The sequence below is a fragment of the Mustela putorius genome, unplaced genomic scaffold, assembly GCF_011764305.1.
Source record: "Mustela putorius furo isolate JIRA1106 unplaced genomic scaffold, ASM1176430v1.1 tig00000596_pilon_pilon_pilon, whole genome shotgun sequence".
In the NCBI taxonomy this organism is placed as follows: Eukaryota; Metazoa; Chordata; class Mammalia; order Carnivora; family Mustelidae; genus Mustela; species Mustela putorius.
Window position 1 is genome coordinate 12,495,621 of NW_025421428.1, and position 23,804 is coordinate 12,519,424.

The 23,804-nt window shown below is 54.2% G+C and overlaps 1 protein-coding gene across 1 annotated transcript in view; it reads right to left on the reverse strand.

Annotated features, from left to right (window-relative positions):
• Positions 1-1,553: 1,553 nt before the first annotated feature.
• The window catches only part of MED27 (mediator complex subunit 27), a 192,159-nt gene continuing 169,908 nt past the window's right edge, over positions 1,554-23,804 (reverse strand). The window contains exons 6-8 of the mRNA XM_004757071.3: positions 20,426-20,467; positions 4,310-4,387; positions 1,554-2,150 (exon numbers count right to left, since the gene is read on the reverse strand). Of these exons, the coding sequence (XP_004757128.1) occupies positions 2,016-2,150; positions 4,310-4,387; positions 20,426-20,467 (255 nt within the window). The 3' untranslated portion in view covers positions 1,554-2,015. The remainder of the gene's footprint in view (positions 2,151-4,309; positions 4,388-20,425; positions 20,468-23,804) is intronic.

The following is a 23,804-nucleotide window of genomic DNA, read 5'->3' on the forward strand; positions in this document are numbered from 1 at the left end:
CGCTCTCGTTACCGTGATTTCATCAGTGGCTCCCTCCCCCCTGCCCCACGCCCCCCATTTCAACACCTCTGACAGGTCAGCCAGCTGGCGGTCATGACGTACTGTCATTTCCACGTGCTCCAACCTGGTCACAGCTGGTGATACTGTCCTCACTGCACATGACAACGCACACAGAGACCCACGTGGGGGTGGGGGGCCAGTCTACATGCCATTTCAACGCCTTAGAAAGGACGGGCAGCAACAGGACAAGAGGTTGTCACAGACCCCACGGCCTCAATTCGGGATGTTCTCACAAAGCAACAAACAAGTGTCTTGTGAGAATAAGAAGGGAAGAGACCCGCAAGCCAGCGAAGCCGTGCTCTAGTCTGTCCCCTGCTCAACAAGGAGACCCCGGGCAGGAGAAGTTGCCAGCCCCCTTGGAACAGATGAAAGACGTTTCAGAGCAACGAAAGGCTGGCGTGAGCGACTCCTGTGTCACACGGGATTCTCATGAAGGCCTGTGTCGTGGCTGAACTGGCGGCATGTTGCCTTTCTTAATGGTTCATGAGGTCGTGGCGCCTCTCACGAGCGCTAACAGCTGGGACGGTATTCAGTCTGTCATCACTGGCTGGACGGGAAGCGCTCTTGCTGCTTCTCACCTTCCCAGACTGGGCACTGGAAGCATGCCCATCTCCTGGATGGGGTTCTCGGACTGCGGCCCCCAGCAGAGTCCCCCAGGGGCTTGTTGACCATCAGACTGCTGGACCTCACCCCACAGCATCTTCTTCCATTGGTCTGGGGAGGGGCCTGAGGCTCCGTGTTTTCACTCAGCCCCAGGGTGCTGCTGCTGGACCACACCCTGAGAGGCAGGGTCCTGCCCTTTCCTCCTCACTAAATCCCCTTTGTCCTTAGCTCCTTTGAGCCTGGAGAAGGCAGGTGGGGAGAGCGCGAGAGGTCCTGGCACACAGGGACGAACCACCCATTCTTTTGGACATCTCGAGAAGGCAGTGCCTTGCTGGCATCTTCATAGCAAGGAGATGTTGGGTTGGGAACGCTCTAGGAAACTCCCCCTTCCTTCAAGACCCTCACCAGATCAATGTCTCTTCATATAAATAGATTACGGCTTTCCATATTGGGGTCGAGGCTCTGCATGAACTGGGCCGGCATCTGTTCACAGTAATATTTAGGATAAAACATGGGACAAACAAGCCAGGCGTCCTTCTTATGCCTGCTTACATGTGTTCTGGCTGGTAACATGGGCAGATTCCTTCCCCTTTGGTAAGTATGTGTGTTATTGCTTTAGCAGAAAGAAACATGTATGTGCTTTCTTCCTCAAAAAGAACAATCCATTTTGCAAACTGCAAAAACATCTCTGAAATGGCGTATTTGCCAACACCGTCCTCTCTCCTAAAAGCAAGAAGCAAGGAAATGTGTCCTCGGAAAGAACAATGTTTTAAACACAGACATTACTAAGTGTTTGTTTGTTTGTTTGTTTTTCAAAAGGCCCAGATCCGCTCACATGTTCACTCAACTGAGTGCAGAAGGTGCTTTAAGAAATAGGAGACAAAGCCTTGTCCGGGATACAAAAGGTTTAGTGCTTATTAAAAAAAAAAAAATAAGTTACCAAACCAAACCAAACACCCAGCGTGACAATATGCATGAACACGGGCTCATTTAAACGATAACGGCTCATGAAAATGACTTAGAACACAGACCCAGGAGAATCAATTTGCCAGCGCTGCTAACATGCGAGAAAGAACAGGCTGCATAACTGTCTTATTCTGAGTTCTAAAAAGGTCCTCTCTGCCTTCCATAAACCAGTGACAGTGTATAATTAGTCCCAAACACACGAGATGGAATCTGCCAGGGAAGCAGCTCAGCCTTAACGTAGGACGGGCAGCTTGACGGTCGGGGCAGAGCGCGGGACCTGGGTCTGGGGCCGTGAGGACAGGTCTGAGCCATCCTCCGACGGAGGGCTCATCTGGGAAGGTGCTGGGCGGGGCTGACAGGCCCACCGGGCTGGGCCTGGGGCTGGGTCACTGTCGGCAGGTGTCGTGGAAGGCTTCGAGGGTTCGGAAATCCCTCCACGTCGGGGGAAGGCCATCTTGTAGAAACTTCCCGCAGCGCTGGCACGGGGCCTGGAACAGCTTTATGTAACTTCTTAACCAGGTCTAAAAAGAGAAGTGGGGAGAGAAATAGAAGAAATGGGACCTGGGTGCTTCCAGTGTCATCCTTCCTGTCAAGCCCCGTGACCTCGAGGCCAGAGAACTCAAATTGGCTGTGACCCAAAAGACGGCCCGTTATTTCAGAGAGCGCTGCACGCAGAGTCCACAAGGTCACAAGGCTACTGATTCTCAGTTCTGGTGCTGTCCCAGTGCCCCCCATCCCCGCAGCTGAGGGTATTTTTAAAATAGGAATTCCTGCTCCCAGGGGCAGGAAGTGCTCCCTGGAGGAGCGGCTGTGCACTGGCGCAAAGCCTGGGGCTCGGGGCCGCACGCAACCATGTTTCAGTCCTGTGTCCCGTGTCCCCTGAAGATGCGCACTGGTCCTCGCCCCGCTCCTGGCCGAGGAGCAGGCACGGACGCTGTGGAGGGAGACTCTGCGTCGATAACAGTGTTCGAACTCTCTCCTGAGGTCAACATGCCTTCTTCTAATCTGATTTCAGAGGTCATCGCTCACTGTCACAATGAGGCCCAACGCACCTGGGGGAGGGCGGGGACACCCTGGTGCCACCAAATAACATAATAAGAGGCGAATATACACTTGAGTGGTTCAGAGTGCAGGGTTCTCCCGGGCATCATACATAAGGATGAGACTCCCGTAACTCAATTCTCAGACTCAAGGAGATTTGCTACAAAAAAAAAAAGAAAAACAAAACCAAACCAACCCAACCCAAACCCCACCACAACAGGCAAGCAAGTTAAGCAAGTTCTCACTGTGATAGGGGCACATGAATCTCATCCTTTAATGTCCTCCTGAATTATGTCGATAAGAGAAAATTGCTCTTTCAAGAGGGAGGTCGAGTTTATTGATACAAATCCTCTGTCTCCACCACAGCTGCCTTGGCGGTGGCCGACTGTGGCCCATCGCTGCTGTCTGCCTTCCAACGGCCAGGCGGCCGAGGTTCTGGCTCTAAGTGCACGGTGGCGGATGACCGTTCAGCTGCACTGTTTATCCTCCAGTGGCGACCAAAGCCAGATCCTCCCCAAATCCCAGAGTCAGTTACCAAAGGGAAACTGGGCATAACAACATGTTAGGTTAAAAAGCAAGACCCTCTATCCGTCCAGAAGGGAAGAGCTCGCGGAGGCGGTCAGAGCACCATCCTCCCCCTTGGCTCGGCCGAGCGCCCGGGGCCGCTCGCTCACCCCGCAGCGCCGTGAGGCCGATCAATAAGTCGGGGTTGTGTCTTCCAAGAAATGAACTGCGGGTTCTCTAAGAAGCTCACTTGCTGAGGCAAACTGACGTGATGACGCGGCTGAGCGCTACTCCACCTGGCTGTCAACGCTGATTTGGACTTGCTAACAGGTAGGTCTTCCAGTAGGTCTCTAACTGGCACCTTCCCAGCATGCACTGAGAAGGGAGCTTCAGCCGCAGCCAGAGAAGGAGCCCACCAAGGGGAGAGCACGAAGCCATGTCCGCATGATGCGGACACGCACAGCTGCTATTCTGGCTGGAAGGACCTAGCGCGGGCCGGCCGGGGGGTCACATGGCAGACCTGGGCAGAGGCGTGCAGATGAGCCAGCCCCTGGGGCGGCGGCGGGCTCTGACCTGCAGCGCTCGCTGATGTAGGCAGTGCCAATGTTCTGGTTCAATTTCAAGCTACTAGTAATCGAATAACCAGGTTGCAAAATTCTCGACATTTCACAAGAGCTGGACGGAGCCGATTCCAACACACCAGTACAATGGCTGTCTGGCTGTTTTGGGGTCACTCCCCATCCTGAGCTCCAACCTGAGAATGTACATGTCTTGGGGGGCACTGCAAGAGTTGCCTTAGTCATTGGCACCTGCTCAGCGCCAAGCATAGGGTCTGGCATAGATGAGGCGCTCAATAAATATCTACTGACTAAATCAATGTGGGTAACTGTGTTGGGAGATCACTTCTGAAACCACCATTTGTTCAGCCTGACAGAGTACACCAGTTAATTAAGTGGGAAACGGATTCTCATAAATTCCTTCCCAGTGTAAAGAAAGCCTCAGTTCTCCAGGCTGGCCCGTCTCCCACAGCAAGGCCCCGCGGCCCAGAGGCAGAACAGCCATTTTCTGAGCTGCCCGCTCTTACTTGGGGGGAGCCAAGGTTTTCGAAGGAGACGTGCCTCCTGCGGCCACTCACCATGAAGGACCTGACCACGACGTCCGGCATCTGGGGCAGCTGGTAGTGCAGCAGGGCAGTGGTGGCGTGGTCTGTCACCTGGAACCAGGGACAATGACAGGGGTTAGAGGCCACTCCAAAGCAGCACGGAGAAAAGAAAACCAACGCGTTCCCTTTCTGTGATAAAGCGATCTGAAGGAAAGAGCATCTAAAACAAAATCTCAAGTACAAAAATCAGTGAACAAAGCTGGGGAGCAGGAGTGTCGTAGGCGGAGGACACCAAGCATTCAGGCCTGGAGGTAGAGGAGTGAGTTCCAGCAACAACTGGAAGCTGCAGCGGGGGGCGGGGGGTGTGCACCTGAGAGGAGGGCCATGGCCCACAGCCAGCGGAGGGGGGAAAGGCCAGCAGGACCCAGAGATTTTTAGCTAAGTCACTGCAGGATGAGACTGCACGGATGCAAAGAAGCTTTTCCACCTGTCCACATTCGACTTCATCTTCACGTTGGAACGACGTCCCCGGCGGGGAACTGGTCTTTCTGCTTCCTGTAATTCTCATTCTGTCTCACAGTTTGTTGTTGGAGAGATTTTATGATTCCATCACCCAGAATCTGGCAATTTCTCACGATCTTTCCCTTGGGTCTCACAGTTCCTACTACCCTTCCGAGGTGCCTTGCCACTCAAAATGTGGTTTTCTCTCCCAAAGTTGTGGCCCGTTTTCAGCATCCTGGTGGGCCATACCCACTATCTCCAAACTCCAAGTAGAGGCTTTATCAGCAGGGTTGAGGGCAAGACTGCTTTAGGCCTTCTAGAGGCAACCGGTGACCAGACAAGGCACCGTGGGCTGAAGCCCCCAACTACTTCATCTCTCTGGGGCTCAGTGTCCCTTCTGAAAAACAAAGGAGTAATCTAAGATCCCTTGTAGTTCTGAAATCTCTAATGCCTGCCACCAAGCAGCAAATTAATAATTAATACCTGGTCTGACAGTTGTTCAAAGTCCTGGTTTAGCTGACTGCCTTCAGTAGGATTCTGGTCATTGTAAATGTTATGGTTAAAAAACAAAATGAAACACACAAACAATAAAACCCCATGTAAAATATTCAACTCTGAGCAGGAGTAGCGTGGGTCTACCTGGTGTAGACTTCCCCAGTTTCTACATGTCCTCGGACACCACGTGATGTGTCAATGGACCTAAGCGGCAGGGGACAAAGCCATCAGGTGGAAGGAACCCAGAAAGGCTGCTCCAGGCTCCACGTGGTGAGTTTGCAAACAATCTAGTAGTCAGTCTAGCTGTGTCCACGCTCAAGGTCAGAGAGGCCACGCTCCAGACAGAGGACACAGGCTCCCTAGCTTACGGAACCTGAGCCTCACTTCCCTTAAATAAATGGCCGTGCGTGGAAAGCACCTCCCGCCCAGCCAGGCCGCAGCCCTGCCGGTCTCCTCTCCCTTCTGATCCTCTCGTCTCCGGACAAGCACTCTTTCCCTGCTGGACTTCGTGGCCTGCCTGGTGGCTGGTGAAGCCACAAGACGATTAGCTCTGCGGGGACAGGATCAGGCCCATCTTGTCCATGCTACGTCCCCAAGCCCTAGAACACCGCCCAGCACCCAGCAGCTGCTCAATAAATACATATTTGTTGGATCAAGAAGTAAACTAAAAACGCCCACTCGCCAAAGGCCACCTACCAGGAAGACCTGTGCTGACTTTCTTGGAAACATAAGCTACAGGTCACATATCCAACACTGCTGAGAAATTGTTACCCAAGTGACTTTCAGATAAGTGGTACTTATCCTTCCAAGTGCAGACTGTTTTTATTTTAAGCATTTCTGACAGACAGCTTTCTAAAATGAGCAATGCTTTTTTTTTTTTAAACAGTAGTAATGATAACTTGGCAAGATGGTGGGTGGTGATCGGTGGGGTGAAATTATGGCCATAAAAACACAGCAAAGCAAACTGGGCCCCACGGCCCCTGAGCTTGGAGGCTGCTTCCTGTCCACCCAGACCCACTGCTAAATAAAACCACCCATGCACATGCCATTTTGTGGAACATTTACGAAAGAGAGTTTCTGGAGAATTCTTTCTCCAGCCCTGCTGTTTACTTTACAATGCTTCTAACAAGCCCTGCCCCCCGTGTCAGTGCTGTCATAGCCGGGAAGCCAGGCGCTGCTCGCCCATGGCATGCTGTCCCCTAGTTACGGGGACGCTCCTTTCCCCAGATGCGGAGAGCTCATCACTAGTCCCAGGAGTCCCCTGGGACGGGGCTAGATCTGTCCACTTCAGCAGACTGAGCAACTGTCCTGGGGCCAAATTCCCCAGTCACACTGGCTGTCTAGAGGCCACGGCCCAGGTTGGCCTGCTTTGTTTGGCTGCATGTTTTCTTTGCTCTTCTTTGTAGAATTTTTAATAGGAAACATTGTATATGACCAACATATAAAATTCGGCAGCACACTGAAAGTTAACTGAGGTGGGTGTACTCTGCTCTTCATTTTAAAGAGGAGGAGACGGAGACTTCCAGAGGTTGGGCAGGCGGCTGCTCACACAGCTGGGGAGGGGCAGTGGGGGCCCCAAGCCTGGACCACCCCTCCCAATAGGGACCCCTGGCCTGCAATGCAGGTTCTGGAAAAGGCACAGCCCCAGGGGCCAGGGCATTATCTGCCTCGCGTCCCAGCCCAGTGCAGTCCTCAGTGCACCAGAGGCCCAATGAGAAGCCCAGGTCAGGAGATGTGCAAACGTGGCTGCTAGACAGCTGGGCACTTGAGAGCAGAACAACCGACCGAACGGACCAGAAAATCCTCCGGGTCCTGCTCCAGATCCAGCTTAGTGCTCTTCGGCCTCTGGCTCCTGGAGAGGGTGCCTCATTAGTTTCTCTATTAGTAGGCTGGCAATCCGGCCCAATTTAGCCACTTCTTCACAAGGTCCAGTACAAACTACTCCTTTATATTGCTAAACGGTGGCAGTTTTTCTTGTGCTGATACGATCATTTAATGTCCCCACTTTCCCATCACATATGACAGACATCTTACTAGAATGAGAAAGAACTGACAGATTTGTTGTATTTTCTCTCTCTTCCTCACAAGCTCCTTCACTACTGGTTTTGGGGTTCCTGCGGCCAGACTTGGGGGCACCAGACTCGCCCATGGCTGCAGAGTGCGGGGAAAGTCACCCGCGATGGCCTTCCTTTCTGTCAAGCATTCTACCTTCACTGCTTTCTTGTTTTAAACTTTTCAATAATGAAAATTTTTTTGTTGTTTTGTTTTGTATTTTGCTCAGCATCCAAGATTTTGAAGAAAAAAAAAAAAACCAGGCTGGGAGGCAACAAAAACATTTTGCTATTAACCAATTTAATTTAAATCTACTCTGTGCCAGTCCAGCCGAGGCTTGGGCCCCACCACAATGGCCCCCAAGTAAGGTACAGCTCCCAGGATTCCACCGGGAGATCAAAGCCACCCTGCCCGGTGGGGGAGGCAGAGGAAGGGCACTAATGCTTCCCGGAGGGGAGGCCATTCATCCCTCCAGTGAGTGCGGTTAGGAAAGCCCTGAGAACAGATCAAAGCAGACCTCAAGCTGAGCGGTGGCAAGGGAAGGTGGAGCAAAGTAACAACAGACCAGCAAGACAGGGGACCCCGTAGAGAAAAGCAGAGGGGACCTGATGCCAGGTCAGCAGCGAGGGCAGGAGAAGTTTAGGCACAGAGGGATCGGGCCACTCAGAAAGCAGTGGGCGGGGTGCCCTGTGGGCTCAGTCGGTAGAGGGTTCAACTCTTGATCCCCGGACTGTGAGTTTGAGCCCCTCCTTTGGGGGCAGAACTTATTTAAAAATAATAAAACCAAAAAGCAGTGAGCAGACAGCCATACAGGGGCTTTGCCGCCGAGAGCGGTCTCTTTCCACCTCCGGGCAAGGACCACTGCAGACCTGGGGCTCGGTGTGGGGCGCCCTCCCCCCGCCGGCTCACCACTGGTGGGTTCCTGAGGAGGGGACACCCCAGCGGCCATCATGGATCTGAGGGGCTTTATCAGTCCCCCCATCAGCTTCTTCTTCCTCCTCTGCCAACCAGGGCTTCCCGAAATTCTCTCCCCAGCGCAGACTGGCAGGGAAGGTCTTCAGGCACCCAGACTGGCGGGGAACTAAGCTCCCAGGGAGAAACGAATCTTTCAAGAGCCCTTGAAACAGCTGTCAGTCAACACGCTGGCGAAGGAGATGCCAGTCACAACAGGCTCCTGAAGCTCCTGCACCATATTGTGTGCGAGGAGCTTCTGCCGTCTCCAGCCCAAGCGTGAGAAGGTGCGCGGGACATCACGAGTCATGTCAGCCCAAGGCTACGCGGAGCTGCCTGTAGCTCCGCTCGAGGTGGTCTACACCACACAGCGTGGCAGGAGTCGGCGCGGGTCTGAGCGGATCTGAGTGTGGTCTGCTACATTTTAGCCGCAGGACCTCAGACAAGGGTTCAGCACTAGAACAGCAGCACCCGCCCTGCCGTGGGTCTTCCGGGCATTCTCGGACCCCATCCTCACGGCCCAGGCGGGAGGGTGCTGTGATGAGCCCGCCTGTTCCCGAGAGAGGAAGCAGTCCCGGGAGGTGTGGGGCGGCCGCTCAAGCAGCTCCAGAGCCGCACAGCAGGCGCCTGCGCCCCGACAGAAGCCGCAGGGGTGTGGAGAGGCAGCGGCACACCCAGGCGACCCCCTCCCTACAAGGGAAGGGCCCTCAGGTCTTGGAGGAGGCAGGACTCGGGGCCCAGCTCTTGCCGCTCATGTGGCTCTCCCTCTGCCTCTCGCCCCGTCACAGCCCCGGCGCCCATCCCACTGGGCCCCCCAGAAGGTCTCTGGGTGGAGTCTCCCTGCCACGCAGAATGAGGGAGGGCAGGGCGAACTTCTGAGAGCTGCACACACGTTAATGAAGGTGTGACAGAACGGGGGGGGGGGGGGCTGCTACCCAGAGGGGGTCCTCTTTTACATTTGGCTCATCGAGTCCAAATTCGTCTTCCCACTGGTGGCCTCTGGCCAGCTGCGGGGCCGAGAGCACAGGGCTGGGGCCGGCAGGGCTACTTTCTGCTGAAGGTCATGGCAACCGCAAAGACTGTGCTTAACCTGCTGGAGAAGAACAAAGGACGGAGAGGTGGCAAACAGAGTCGGCGACACACGGAGGGGGCAAAACTCTCAACATGCTCTCACTCCTCAGCAGTTTCCTCTTCTAAAAAGACCGTCCGTGCTGCAGATTTTTCTCGACTCGTGCTGGTGTTAAGCTGGAGACGCAGCCAGTCACCCGGCCTCGCTCACACGTGCTCCGAGCGCGCGCGCTCGCCTACAGCTGGGCACTCGTCTTACACAAAGCCGACTTTATAATGAAGCGCAGGGTGTCTTATGTGACGTACCGAAGACTCTGCTGAGAGCACCGCACAGAGCGGCCGTCTGCGCGCAGTGGGGGGGCCGGTGGCCCTCATGAAGGCGGGGCTGACCCAGGGCAGCGGCTGCCGGCAGCATCAGGAGACAGGACCATAGCTCTCGCTCGTCGCTAGCTTAAGACCCAGACTCAAACTTCGAAGTACTGTTTCTACGGAATGTGTGTTGCTTTCGCACCCTGTAAGGGCGAAAGATCCCAAGTTGAGCCTCTGTGAGTCAGGGAGCGGCTGCACTGCATTATTTGGTGGCCCGGGGCCTGTTCTCAGGGGTTCCTGGGCTCCCCAAGGGTGTAGGCATCACCCTGCCTGTGTGCGGCCCTCCAGGCCGGGGCGGAGGGCTCGCAGAGCAGCCGAGGCGAGGAGCACAGAGGTGAGGCTGTGCAGGGGGGCACCATCCCTCGGCTTCTAAAAGGGAGTCCAGCCAGGCTGGGGGCCAGGATGTGTGTGGTTACAAAGCTCCCCAAGGTGACTGTGACGGCAGCACGACTAGGGACCACAGATGAACGGGCCGCTGCGGGCCACTGCCTGCTTCCCTGCCAGCAGGGCGAGGGCTGCGGCCAGTGGCGCTGAGCCGGCTCTGGGCTCTGGCAGTGACACCGCGCTTCCTATTGCGATGGGCCAATAGCACAGAGCCAACTGTTTGCCAGCACACGGCCCATGGGGCCCAAGGCCACCCCCACTAAGCCAGCAACGCTGAGGCTTCTATTAAAAGTGTGTCCCACAAGATGAATAGGGAAAGTTAAGTGCCCAAGTGTTTAGGAGTTGCTTATTTAAAAGAGAAGCCTGGTTGAAGCCCAGATTCCGGCTTTCCTCCAGCCAATACCTGCTTCTACTTCCTCAGAAGAAAACATTCTCTGTGGCCTACATTAACATAACCAAAGGCAGCGTGCTGGGAAAGGTGATGTGCAGCTGTCAGGAGACAGGGTTCAGTCCTGGATTCATCGCTAATTATCTGGGTGACCTTGGCCGCATCACTCTCCCGCTGGCCCTGGTACAGGAGCAGGAGGCTGGATCACTGGCAGACCCGGGTCTAGGTTTTCAGTGGACTCCGCTGCAGGGCCTGGCTGCACGGCCTGAGGGCACATCCGTGCAGAATTCCACCCTCAGGCCAACCAGCGGGGACATTAAAGCCCTTTGTTCTAAAAAAGGATGAGCCTGTCTGCCCCACTCCAGGAACCCACCCACTGCCTGATGTGTGTGACCTACCACCTCAGCTTCTAGTTACCAAGAGCTCGGAGAACCCAGCTCAGAACCAGGGAGACCGTCGGCGCGGAGCAGCTCTTGGTGCTAGAAGCCTCCCGGATGGGCTTCAAGGGGGCACCAACCAAACACAGGCCACTTGGTTGTACCCACGCCGCAAATCAAAGAATAAAAACGAAACTTTCACTCACTGGATATGCTCGAATGCTCCACAAGGAGATCAGCCCAAGAGTTTCGGGTCTCTACTCAGGGTTCCGCCAACGACAGACCCCCCCCCCGCTTAAGGAGAAGGCCACTGGAACATCATGGAATGAGAACTTTCTGTGTGCGTCCAGCAGTCCAAGATGTGAACCTCGTGTGTTAAACGTTTCAAGAGACTGTGATCCCTGCCAGCAACACGGCTCCAAGGAGGAGCACTGGCTTTATGAAGAATAAGTAAAACCAGTCCCCGAAGTACCCACTCCGTGAAAAGAGAAGCCATCATGACTTCAAAATGGGAATGCTATGAAGTCAGCCCTGACAGTGCTGGGGGGCAGGAGGTTGGGGTGATGGGGAAGGGAGGAGGGAAATGCTTCTAGAAGTGAGCTAAAAGTGCAGTAGAGCAGAGGCAGGCAATTTCGTTTTTATCATGCGGCCCTAGTCTCCAATCTGCGCCCTGATTTGTATGCCGCGGGTTCGCCAGGCCTGGAGGCCCGAGGAGGAACCATCGCAGTCCGGAGGGACTAGGGATTACTTAGACAAGATCAATACTTCCCTCTCTGCCCGATGAAGGGGCCATCGGCACGGGCTTTGCAGGGCTTCTAACTGTCCCCCAGAGCCTGGCGGCGCGGCAGGGGTGAGAGCAGAGGCCGGGCTGTCCGGGTGGGAACAGGTGGACAGGGGCCCTGCTGCTTCATTTTGCTGGAAAAGTGGCCACAGTTTCAAGATCAAGCTCTGTGTGAGAAGGGTGAGACCTTGTCTGTAAAGTACCGAACACAGCCTGGGGCACGTGCCAGGGCCTCCGTAAAGGTGTCTTTTGTTTGGCTTGAGGGTTTCACTCTAATCTCTTTACAGCTGCAGCCAAGACGCACGGACACCCTGAAGGAGATCCCCCGAGCTGAGGGCAGACCAGTGGCAGACGGGAGGCCGAGCAACAACAGCCCCCGCATCTGCAGGGAACGTGGAAACACCATGGAAAGGCGTGTGAGGGCCTGGATGACCAGGTCCCAGCTTTGTCTCCCCCAAGCCCGTGACACGCTCCCACCCCGCCGGCCGCCCCAAGGACTCCTCTTCCCAAACCTGCTTTCCCTACTGCTCTGTGCTCAAGCTTGGGGGTGCTCCTCCCCTGAACTCCTTCTGTCCCTGTGCCTGTGCCCCAGCACCCGTGGGCGGCCCAGCCCTGCACTGGCCTGACTGGTACCAGGAGCCCCGCCTCACCTGGGCTGTGCTCTCTGTGAGGATGAGCCGTGCTGGGCTTGTGCGGCCTCCGTGGGCCTGGCTCAGGGCGTCCACGGGGAGGACAGTGCTCAAAAACGTGGCTCCACGCTGCCACCATGCACTGGGCGGCACGAGTAAGCGAGCGATAAGGCGGGTTCTATGCTTTCATTTTTGGCCAGCGGTGTTGGGGGAGCAGATCGGAAGGGGGTTTGGGAGTGGGAAAAGCTGAGGTCATGGGGTGCGGTGGGGAGGAGGGCCTGGGGTAACAGGAAAGCCCAGGGTGGCCATGAGGGAATTCTCCAGAGTCCCGACCAGCCTCATTCTGCCGAAGCCCTTGTGCGGGGCTGAGAGGAGCTGCACACACAAGGTCCTTAACATTTCCCAGGATTAAGGAATTAAAGCTCTTCATTTAGAGGAATGAAAAAAAGTTCAACGCTTTCCAGATGGTAAAATGCCAGATTCTGTTGCTGGCTGCCAGCAAAGTCCAAGCCCCAAAGATACCTGAACTGTTCTGTACCCACTTGGTGTGATGTTATTTTCTGCAGGAACAGCCTCGCAGTTAGAGAAACTCATCCAGAGACATCTGGGCTCCCAAGAAAATCCAGACAATCCCACCGACTTCCCTACCAAAGCCAAGGCAACCGCGGGGGAAAGGACCCAGTGTGCAGAGCACGGAGGGAGCCCCGCCCGCGGCCTTCTGCCCAGGAGCTCCTGGACGGGGCAAACAGGCTGTCAGGGCTGCTGGGCAGTGGGAACAGGGACTGAGCAAGGTTGAGTGGCCAGGCTTCCCTGAGGCTGTTGCTGGATTCTGACCTGGGGTATCCGGAGGCTCGTTCGTGCAAGCCTTCAGGAAGACATGAGCTCCAGAGAGACCGACTCCTACGGCAGAGAGCCATGATCCAGCAGGTGGGCCTGGGCTTTCCTGTTCCACCTGAACCGTGGAACTGGGTACGTGTGTGGACCTGAGCAAGGCGGTCTCGGTCATTACCACGATCAGCGGTGGTGGAGGGAGCCTTGCCAAGGAAGGTAGTGGGGTGTTGTCAAGGGGAAAATCAGCGATCCAATCTATTCTGGGCTTGGAAGTGTGTGAATATTCAAATTTGCCCTTGAAGAGAGACGGTGGTGATAGAAGGCATCCAGCTGTAGGGGGAGTGCGGTGATCCCTGCCAGCCGTCCTCGGCACCCGCAGCCCCTGGAGCTGACAGTCCCCAGCAAGCGTTCTCCCTCTCCCAACCTGGTCAGTACAGCCCAGCTGCCAGCTTAGGAAAGGCCGCCACTGGGGATGTCCCTGGGATCGTCTGCCTCCTCTCCCCCCTTGAAATGCGTCAACAGCTCGATGACACTGGGCTCCCACAGGCCCCCTCCCGCATCACCCCCGCCTGCTGTCGGCCCACCGACCCTCACGCTGCTGAGGGGTGCCCTCGGTTTCCTCTGTCTGGGAGCACCAAGACACACGAGTGAGGCGGCCATGGGAATCATGGAAACGCGGCACTGACTGCCACCATATCTGGTCTAAAAACATTACATTCTCCTCCTTGAGAAAAGTTAATCAGCATTTAAGAGAAAAGAACACTTGTCAGAGTGACGGGATCGGGAAGAAGTAGACGCCCCTTCTACAACTTGAAAGAGACCCTTTTTTTGGAGGCTGCAGAATCCTTGTAGGCGTGGGGGCCCTGCCGACGGCCTCCTGGAAGGGGGATTGCTGAGCGAGGGCAAGGACAGAGATGTGGTGCCGGGCCTTGGAGCTCTGGTCACAGCCGTCGGCGCTGCCAGGTCTGCCTGGCAATTCAGGGCGCTTGTGGAGGGCGCGTACACGGGCCCGCGGGACGCAGCTCGGATGTCAGAGACGGAGACTGGAAGTCACTGCTGCGTCTCGTCAGCGACATGCAATGCTGTGGCAGGCACGCATGCTCCCGTGACACCCGCCACATGGCCTCCTCCCGGAGAGCTGGTCCCATCCTCCGGGAGCCATCCTTGGTTGGGACAGCTCCCTTTCCTGCGGCCTGGCACTAGTGACAAGTGGGTCTATCATGTACTACCCGGGCGGACACTCAACCTGTGGGGAGTAATCGATGGATCCCTGGCTTCAGAGCAATGACTCTCCTGCGGATGACTCCGTCTCTTGCATGGAAAAGGCCCAGGTGGCCACTCGGTCAGCCCCCCCACCCCCGACAAAGTCTGTGCGAGGCCGAGGTCGGTCTTTGTCTCTGAGAATGAACCCATGAGGGAAGGCACGAGGAAGCAGACGGAGTGCTCTTGCCACCGGACGACCCACCCGTCCACAGCGAAGTTCTGAGGGCCCAGCCGCGAGAGGGCTGCTCTCCCTGCCCCGAAGCCTCTGGAACGACGACTGTAGGCTCCGAGCCGGACGTGCACGGGTGAGGACGCTTGTGCGGGGGACGCGCTGGTCCCCCCCGGACTGCCTCTCCCGTCTCCGCCGGCCCGTCTGCGACTGCGCACGCGGACCCCCTCTTTCCTCAGCCTCCCCGCCAGACTTAAGGCAGTAAGGAGCTGCAGACTTGCTCTCCCTCTCCCTAAGTTCCTGGATGAAAATGCACAGTGTTGGGGGAAGGAAGAGGTTAAAGATCAAAACGGTGACTGCCCCCGCAGAGTTTAAATGTCAGAAAAATATGAGCACGCCTGAAACCCTTCTTGCCTCTTTGTGCTTCTGCCCTTTCAGACAGCCCCTCTTTCTAAGCCCCACTCTCGGAGTCTGCTCTGCTGGACGCGCGGGCTATAAAAAGCCTCTTCGCCCTAGGACGAAGTGCACAGAGCCTCCGGGGCTCCGCAGTAAATGACGGAGCCTGTCGGCAGCCGCGGCCCCACAGCAAGCTGTCCCCGGCCCTCCGCCGCTCCCCTGCGCCCGGGGAAAGGGGTCTAATGAGGAAGAGGGAGAGGGCTTGCTGACAGTCCCGGCTGCAGACAAAAGGCAGGCCACATTTCGTTTCACGTGGTGGGATCTGCGACAGGACCTCGTGAGCTTGTCTCGGACCCAGGGAGTCCCGCGCGCACGGCCGAGGACAATGTGACAGGTGTGCTTTCATTCTCTTAGCTCCCGACATTGTCTTCCAGGGATGAGAAGGCAGCGGAAGCGCAGGTGGGCTCTGTGAGGCAGCCCTCCTCCCACCCCCTTGCTTTGTCACATTGAGGGGAAAGACCTGGGGGGGGTCCCACGTTCCCAGCAGGCATCTCTCTGCGGCGGCCACCGCTGCTGCTCGTGGGCAGGGAAACCCGCAGTCTGTAGAAACTGCGACCACACAATGACCGCCAAAGAAAGGAGGTCCTGGGGTTCTATACCAGAGCGATGCCGGGAGTGCGCTCCTCCAACCGTGCGGGGAGGGCCCGTGCCTGTGGCCCAGCTCCTGACTCTGGCACTGATCGCCACCTCCTGACTCTGGCGAGCACATTCGGGAACTCTGTTCTGCCGGAGAGATCCCTTCTCACCGACGATCAAGGATCCTCCTTGACCGTGTCAGTGTGGTCTGAGTGACCATGTCACTTCCCTATTTCAGACAATGCAGACAACGAGGGCTCCCCTGCCCGGTGTCCGTGCACGGGTGTGAGCAGACCGACGGCGGGCGGGGGGAAGCTTACCACAGAGCTCTCCGTGTTTCTGTGGGAAATGCTACCAGTAACACCGACCGGGACACCCGCAGTTTAAGTGGGTGACAAGAAGCAAATAGGGTCTGAGAAAAAGCTGAGGCTGAAAAGCAGAGTTTAGAAATGCTGCCAACGAATCTTTTTCTTTCGGCATTTTTGGGCCGGCGATGCTAGTCACCGTCCGGTGCATCGCACCAGCTTTGTTTTCATGGCACGGTCTGTCCTCTGTCCACCAACGCGGCCCGAGACGAAAAGAAAAACAAGCACGGACTGCCCTGCCTCTTCGGGAGGCCACCCTAGTGTCCTCCGTCCTCCCCACCAGTGTCTCCCGCACGCGTGTGACTTTTTCTTTAAACAAAATCCCAAACCTCTTCCATGTGATGATGATTAGCTGAAAGCGTTAAGGTTGAAGCTTAACTCTGTACCACGCTATTTCCCGATACGTTCCTGACTTGGACAGCGAAAAGACAATGTTTTAGTAGGGAAGACGGAGGACTCACGAACCCACCGACTCTCACCTGCCCCTGGGACAGGACAAGGACTTCAGTACGGGCAGGCAGTTGTAAACAGAGGACACTGTCTTCCGTCCCCAAATTGTGGTTTGTTGAGTACAGGTCAAGCCCATTTAGTTAAAATAGTCAAGGCAGGGGTGACGAAGGGCTTCCAGAAAGGGCTCTGCCCACACAGACAACACGCCATGCCCCAGGTGAGGTAAAATCCCCACAGACCGATCGTCCGATGCGCCACACAGACTGCGAGGGAGGCACGGCCGGCGCCCACGTCGCTCCGACTAGACTAACGTCAGATTTTAAACGCTGCTTCGGTGTGCGTTTGTAGTTTTCAACAAACACAAAGAGCACTTGGCAGGTTATTTTTAGGGGAGGTAGAATAAAAATACAGCCTGTCTCTCCACATCCATGCCTCACCAAATCTGTGTTTCACACATTTTACAACTTCCTAATAAACTTTCTGCTGGCATTCAAAAATACTTAATACTACAAGGAACATTAAAAAAAATGTATCTATGCAAAGGCGAGCATGTGCAAGCCCCTCGTACGTGAATGGAAATCGGACCACGGTGAAAAGAGCAGTTAGGGTCTGTAATGCTCACGGCTCCCTGAAGCTGTGGCCCAAAGGGGGTAACTCATTGCAAGGCCACAGAGGACACGGAGATAAAGCAGGCAAAAAACCCAAAACTGCTTTAGTGTTCTCTTATTAAAGCGAAACACGATGCAGATAATGACCAGGTTCTTTCTCTTTAGAACGCTTTTCCACCCACTGCTGGGGAAAAACACAACAAAAGCAGCCAGCATGGACAAAGTTATTAGCATTGAAGGCCGAGATGTTTGGCATACCGAGCAAGTAAATGCCTCAGGTCTGGTCGCCTCGATAAGAAGGCCAAGATTCAAATGTAGCCGCCTGTCCCAAAAGCCTACCTATGACCCCACACACCTTCCCTTTAGCTCAGCTGGGTAGAAGAGTGTTAGAAGAGTCAAGATGATGATTTTCTTTTCTTTTTTTTTTTTTTTTTTAAGATTTTATTCATTTATTTGACACACAGAGAGAGAGAGATCACAAGCAGGCAGAGAGGCAGGCAGAGAGAGAGGAGGAAGCAGGCTCCCTGCTGAGCAGAGAGACTGATGTGGGGCTTGATCCCAGGACCCTGAGATCATGACCTGACCGAGGGCAGAGGCTTAACCCACTGAGCCACCCAGGAGCCCCGATGATATTCTTTTTAAGGTAAACTTAATCGTGGACTAGAAAAGCTGCAAAGACAGTAAGCACAGTTCTAATGTCCCCCCTCGCCCAGGTTCACCCACGGTGACACCCGTCACGGCCCGGTACATTCAGCCACAGCTAAGAAACCAACACTGGTTCCTTATTAGGGACTAAGCGTATTTTCTCATTAGTCTCGCTTTCTCTTTCAGGATCCAGCCCAGGACAGCATGTTGTATTTAACTGTGACCAGACTGTGAAATTGTACTGCTTAAGCAGGCTCCCTAAAGGTGCGGGGTTGGGCCTCAGACTCTTCTCTGAGCCGCAGGCACCCGCCCAGCCTTTTGTGCAGAAGGTCCGGGAACAATGTGAAGTGATGTAGTAAACACCATTAGAGAGCTGGTCCATTATGCTGCTTTGTTACAAAAGTCCTACGCTCACTGCTCAGTGGGGACCAGGTTTCCTTCTGGGGTGATGAAAAGGTTTAGAACTAGATGAGGTAATGTTCCACAGCACTATGAAAGTCATGGAATTGTGTTAATTTTGTGTTATGTGAATTTCCCCTCAATTAATAAAAAAAGTTCTACGCTTTCTCTCTAAGTTACCCAGCGTCCCCTGGACATAACTAATACTCAAGTGGAAAGGATTTGGGCTCAGCTTTCAAAACTTCGCACCAACCCCTTCAGCGGACTTGAGAATAAAATCTGAATTCTGTCCCCAGACCCGGAGGCTCACCCCTGGCTCTGCCTCTGTCCCCGCAGCGTTCCCTCCCGGCCCACTGTGTGCTCCCACCGCACGGGCTTCCAACAGCTCTTAGAACGCGCTCCTCCACACGGGCCTGGTGAGCTGCGGCCGCCACTGCCTGGGGATCTCCTCTCGCGGCCTTTCAAGTGACCGGTGCCCTCGCAGGAGCAGCCCATCTCAGTTTAGGTCTTGCCCCGTCGAGGCCTCCCGTGGCTGCCCCAGCGTGAGGGGCCCCTCCTGCCGTTCCTGACGGAGTCCGCTGGGGAACGCCCTGCAGTTACCCTCCTTCCTTCTCCTGCCTCCCCGTCTGGTTTTCCCTCGAATTCTAGCACCCAGCAGAGCGCCTGGCTCATGGCAAAGGGGCCCAGTAAGTCATGACGGGGAGCCGGCTGGGGCCCGGAATGAATCACAAGCACCTCCGCCGCGCGTGCCACTGGACAGAAGCGGAGAAAGGAGGGAGAGCGGCAGACAGAGGCGGCCGGTGCCCTGCAGGGGAGCTGGCCTGGGTGCTACGGGGGGGGGGGCGGGGGGCAGCCCTTGCAAGCCCCGGGTGCCGAGCTGCTCCAGGGAAGGGCCCCGTCCACCATCAGAAGCCGGGAAAGGGTTTTCCCTAGTCCCATTTCTTCTGACATCTCCCGAACAGCATTTCACGGGGAATCCTGACATCAGAAAAAGAGGCGACCAGACTGTCAAGCAGGGGTGGGAGGGGGGTGAGGATGGGGCCAGCCCACCCCCCTCAGCCCATACAAGGCACCCGTGTAGACCACAGGGCTCTGACAAACTCTAAAAACCGGCTGAGCTTGGAGCAACTCAAAAGCCTCTGCTCCTTGTTTTTGTTGAAGCTATGGTTTCCATACAGCAGAAGTCACCCTTTGTAGGTGTGAGGTAACAGAAAGTACATACATACACTGTTTGATCTCTGCCCCTGGTACCTGGCATAGAGCGCCTGAAATCCTTATAATTTCCTAAGTGATAAGAGCACTGGGGCATATCCTGTTCTAACGAGGTGACTCTGGGTGGGCCCCTGGGTGGGGACTGGTCACCAGAAAGGCCAAGCCATGATTTGGGTCATAAGAGACTTAGAATTTTCTGTCTCGCTCCGCCTCCTCCAGAGAAAAGGAGTGGGGCTGGAAGCCGAGTTCATGATCGATTATGTCTACATGAGGGAGCCTCCATAAAATGCCAGCCGTGGGGGTTTAGAGCTGCCAGACTAGACAACGCAATGCCAGAAGACTGAGGCACCCCAGCTCCATGGGGACCAAGACTCCTGGGCTCGAGGCCCTCCCAGAGCTTCCTCCGGGTGTCCCTCCACCGGGCTATTCATCTATACCCTTTATCGTGTGCTCTCACAAGCCAGGAGACCTCGGTGAGCATTTCCCGGGTTCTGTGAGCTGCTCTGGCAGACTGACAGAGCCTGAGGAGTGGGCACGGGAACCTCCAATCTATCACCGATCTATCACCGGTGGGGCGGAAGCACAGGTCACCGAACTTGTGACTGGGGTCTGTAGCTCTGGGGTGATCGTGTCAGGCCAAGCTGAACTGGAGGACACCCAGCTGGTGTCCTGTTTCCGTGGGGACAAACCCCACATGTTCGGTGACCAGGAGGGGCAGAAGTGAAGTGTTTCATGTGCACAGTAATGGGGATTCACTGGAGACAAACACAAGAGGGAAGACACAATAGGGGGTCTTCCCTATACAGGAAGGAAAGCACAGATTTCTCTCTACAGTCGGTACATTATTAGATCCATGACTTTGGGAACATAATACAATGTGTAATCATCACCACAATTAAGACACAGAATATTCCAGTGACCCCGACACATTTCCTCTTGCCCCTTTGGTGACAATCTCCTGCCCTGACTCCCAGCCCCTGGACACCACCAATCTGATTTCTGTCCCTAAGGTTTTATCTTTCCCAGAATGTTTTATCAGTGGAATCATACCGTGAGCAGCCTTTTATGTCTGGCTTTTTCCACTTTTGAAAAAGCCTCTAACTTAAGACCAATATTTATACCTTTAAGCATTCATATTTCCCTTCCTGCTCCTGAATAAGAAGGAAAGAGTAGAGCTTACCTTCTGGAATACTTGATAGTTGGATTTGGACCATATATCCAGCTGGGGGGAAAGATATAAGACATCATCAGCATCGATTTTAGAAATGTCAGCTTCGAGAGAGGACACTGTAACCACTCTACACCCATCAGCTTGAACTAATAAACACAATTATGGAATAATAGGATCGTGGCATTGTGTATGCATCTTAAATGTCCTGTTTAAATTTCTTCTCTCTCAACCTCTCAGTGACTTAAGGAAACCCACAGAGGGATATAGGGAAGTGAGCAAGAGGCAACTGTTGCATCCAAGGCTGCATGAGCAGAGCCCCTGGCTCCCTTCTCTAACCTGGACTCCTACCATACTTTTCTTGCATGGCCATGTCGACCGTGTCTCAGGACCTTTGCACAGATTTCTCCCCCCCCCCAAACACTCACATGGCTCCTCCTAATTTTCTTTAGTTCAAATGTCAACTTAAACTTGAGAGTAGTTTTCCAGTTACCTTGTCTAAAATATTATTTCCATATGTATTGTCTTCTCATTGTTTCAAAAATTTGAGATTTTCATTGCACTTAGAACCACCTGGAACTTTCTTTCTTTCTTTTTTAAATATTTTATTTATTTATTTGATAGAGAGAGAGAGAGAGAAAGAGATCACAAGTAGGCAGAGAGGCAGGCAAAGAAAGAGGGGGAAGCAGGCTCCCTGCTGAGCACAGAGCCCGTTGTGGGGCTTGATCCCAGGACCCTGAGATCATGACCTGAGCTGAAGGCAGAGGCTTAACCCACTGAGCAACCCAGGCACCCCTGGAAGTTTATTTCTTTCGCTCATGTCGTCCTGGTGTGAGACCTAGCATGTCGCAGGCATCAGTAGGTCCGTGCTGAATGGAGGAAAACTAGCTCCCAGCTGCTAAGCACCTGCTCCACCCCAGTCACCACACTGGGCCCTTTACCCGCACTTGCTCATTTAATCCCCAGAACAAGCCAGTGCGGCTGGTCCCACTAGCAACCTTCCTTTCCAGAGGACGAAACAATGGTTTCAGAGCCATTCAATCGTCCATGGCAATCTGGAGGGGCTTCTTACGGATGGTCTCCCCTGAGGGCGCTCAAAGCTGGTTGGCATCAGAAGCTGCCGGGGTAAATTTTTTGTTTTTTGATATACAGATCCCTTGGTTCCTCCCCTGGAGTGTCGGAAGTAGTAGGCTTAGAGTGGGCCTGAGAATCTGTTCATCTGTCTGTCTTTCTGCTCCCCAAGCAGTGGTGGAACCTGATGGCTGGTCAGGCCAGGGACCCTTGATTGAGGGCACTCTCCTTCCCAAGTGAGGAAACTGGAGGTCGTGGCTAGGGCTCGAAGTCAACCTGGTTCATCCTCCTCGGGCTACACTGGATCTTGCACAGAGCATGTCAGCGGCTTACTTTAACCAAAAGGATTTTTGTTTTACAGTTTCATATGATAAATCAAGTCAATACTTGATGTATTACTTATTATTGAGTTTGAAACAAACTCTTTGTTTCATGAGTTTATACTAATAAATTAAGTAGAACAAAAACAGAATTGCCCCAATACCGTGCTGGGAGACAGCTCGAGGACAGTGCAGATTAGAAGAGTCAGTATGTCCCACGGGGGCTAGAAAGTCAACTATAATATGTGAGTTCCTGAGCTGAACAAAATGGGCGTCTTGGAACCTGCTTTTGGGGCAGGCCAGGGGTCACGGTGGAAACCCGAGACACGGCTGTATGGCCCGTAGGTTGAGTCACTGACTGTGGAGCGCCTAGGAACCCAAGCAGCAATCTCACGGGAAGATTCCTCTAAGACAGGAAGCAAAGTGTTGCACTTGACACGGGGGGGGGGGGTGTTTCACAGTTCTGTTTTTGTTCTGAGGAAAACACCAAAATCTGGTTTCCTGAAGATGGTCCTCGGAACTGAGAGGTGGTCTGCGCACAGGAGCCCACTCAGTCCTCCCTGGCTTCCTCCTGTTCAGAAGGAGTTGCCCGTACGCTGCTTCGTGTCTGAGAACTTTCAGGCCACAGAAGAGGTTGAGAGGATCCTGAGAGGGTTTCCGTGTCAGCTGGTTCGCGCCCAGGAAAAGGATCGGAAGAACTCCGCCCGAACAGTCCCGCGAATGGGTCCGCCTCTCCCGAACCCCTCCGGTGTTACCATCTCCTCCCTGGATTTCCAGAGAAGCCCCCAGCTGACCCCTCTCCTTCAACCCTGGCTCAGCTGCTCTTCAGAAAGGTGGTATCAATTTTCAGTCACTGCACCTCCCCCCCACCCCCCGCAAGCCAGCTGATTAAAAAAAAAATCTTTAGGTATTAGAATTTTAATTTGGTAGGCTAGCAATTTGTAGAGGGAAAAGTGACATGTTACTTCAATAACTTTGAAGGAAACCTCAAAAAAAGACAAATGGAATGAACCCCACACTGTCAATTCTGCTGAAGAAAACTGCCGGCCAGCATCCCGGGGAGGAGAAGGCCAGTTCCGACGGGCTCTCCGTGCCGCAGCGGAGCCCAGGGCTTACGAAATGCAGCACTTAAAGATTATTCAGAGAGTGCAGAATGAATAAGAATGATTTTTTGTATCTCTCAGTTCTGCCAAATCCCTGCCAAGATGACTGGGAGATGCCAAAGATTCTGAATTTTAGGGAGAGTATAACATCAGTGTCTCAATTCGGGACCAACACAGCTCCCTTCATTCGAAGCCGGCGGCTGTTTCGTCGGAGCTTCTCGGCTGCTTATCCTTCCTGCCCGTTCCCACCCCGTGTAGGCAGCCCAAGACCTAAACATGGGGCTGTGCAAAACGAGAGAAGAAGCGGCACATCAACCCAAAAGTTATAGCTTTTATTTAAAAGAGGAAATTATTAAAACAAAAAAAAAGAAAACCCACCCCCAACTCTTCAGTATCTGCAGAATGTTTTAATAGCGAAATCATCTAGGGAGAAATGCGCCCAAGTTTAATTAAGAGATGCACTCTCCAGCCTAATTGCGGCTTCTCAAACACACCACGCTCATTCAAAGGCAGTGGGCTGCTCTTTCTGAAAGGCAGTTTAAATATATAATTCAGGGCCCTGGGGAAGAGCCGCAGCCGTCTGGGACCGGAGGATGTCAGACAATACGCCCCACGCACCAGGTGCACACGGTAAGAAAGGGAGCCGGGAACAATGGGTCCCCCTATTGCTTCGACGGCACAGCAGGCAGTTTGGACTTCATTTTCTGCTAGATTTATGCCAAAGAAAGCCATCTAAGTGAGCGTTCTGGAGTCAGTGCCCTGCGTCTCCTCAGGGCCAAGAAGATTTCAGAAATTCATTTCAGGGAGCCCGGACTGACCCAAGTGAATATTTATCAGCATTAGCTTATGGACTGCAAAGGCGGGCATGGCTACCAATTTTTTTGCTGGCTGTGATAT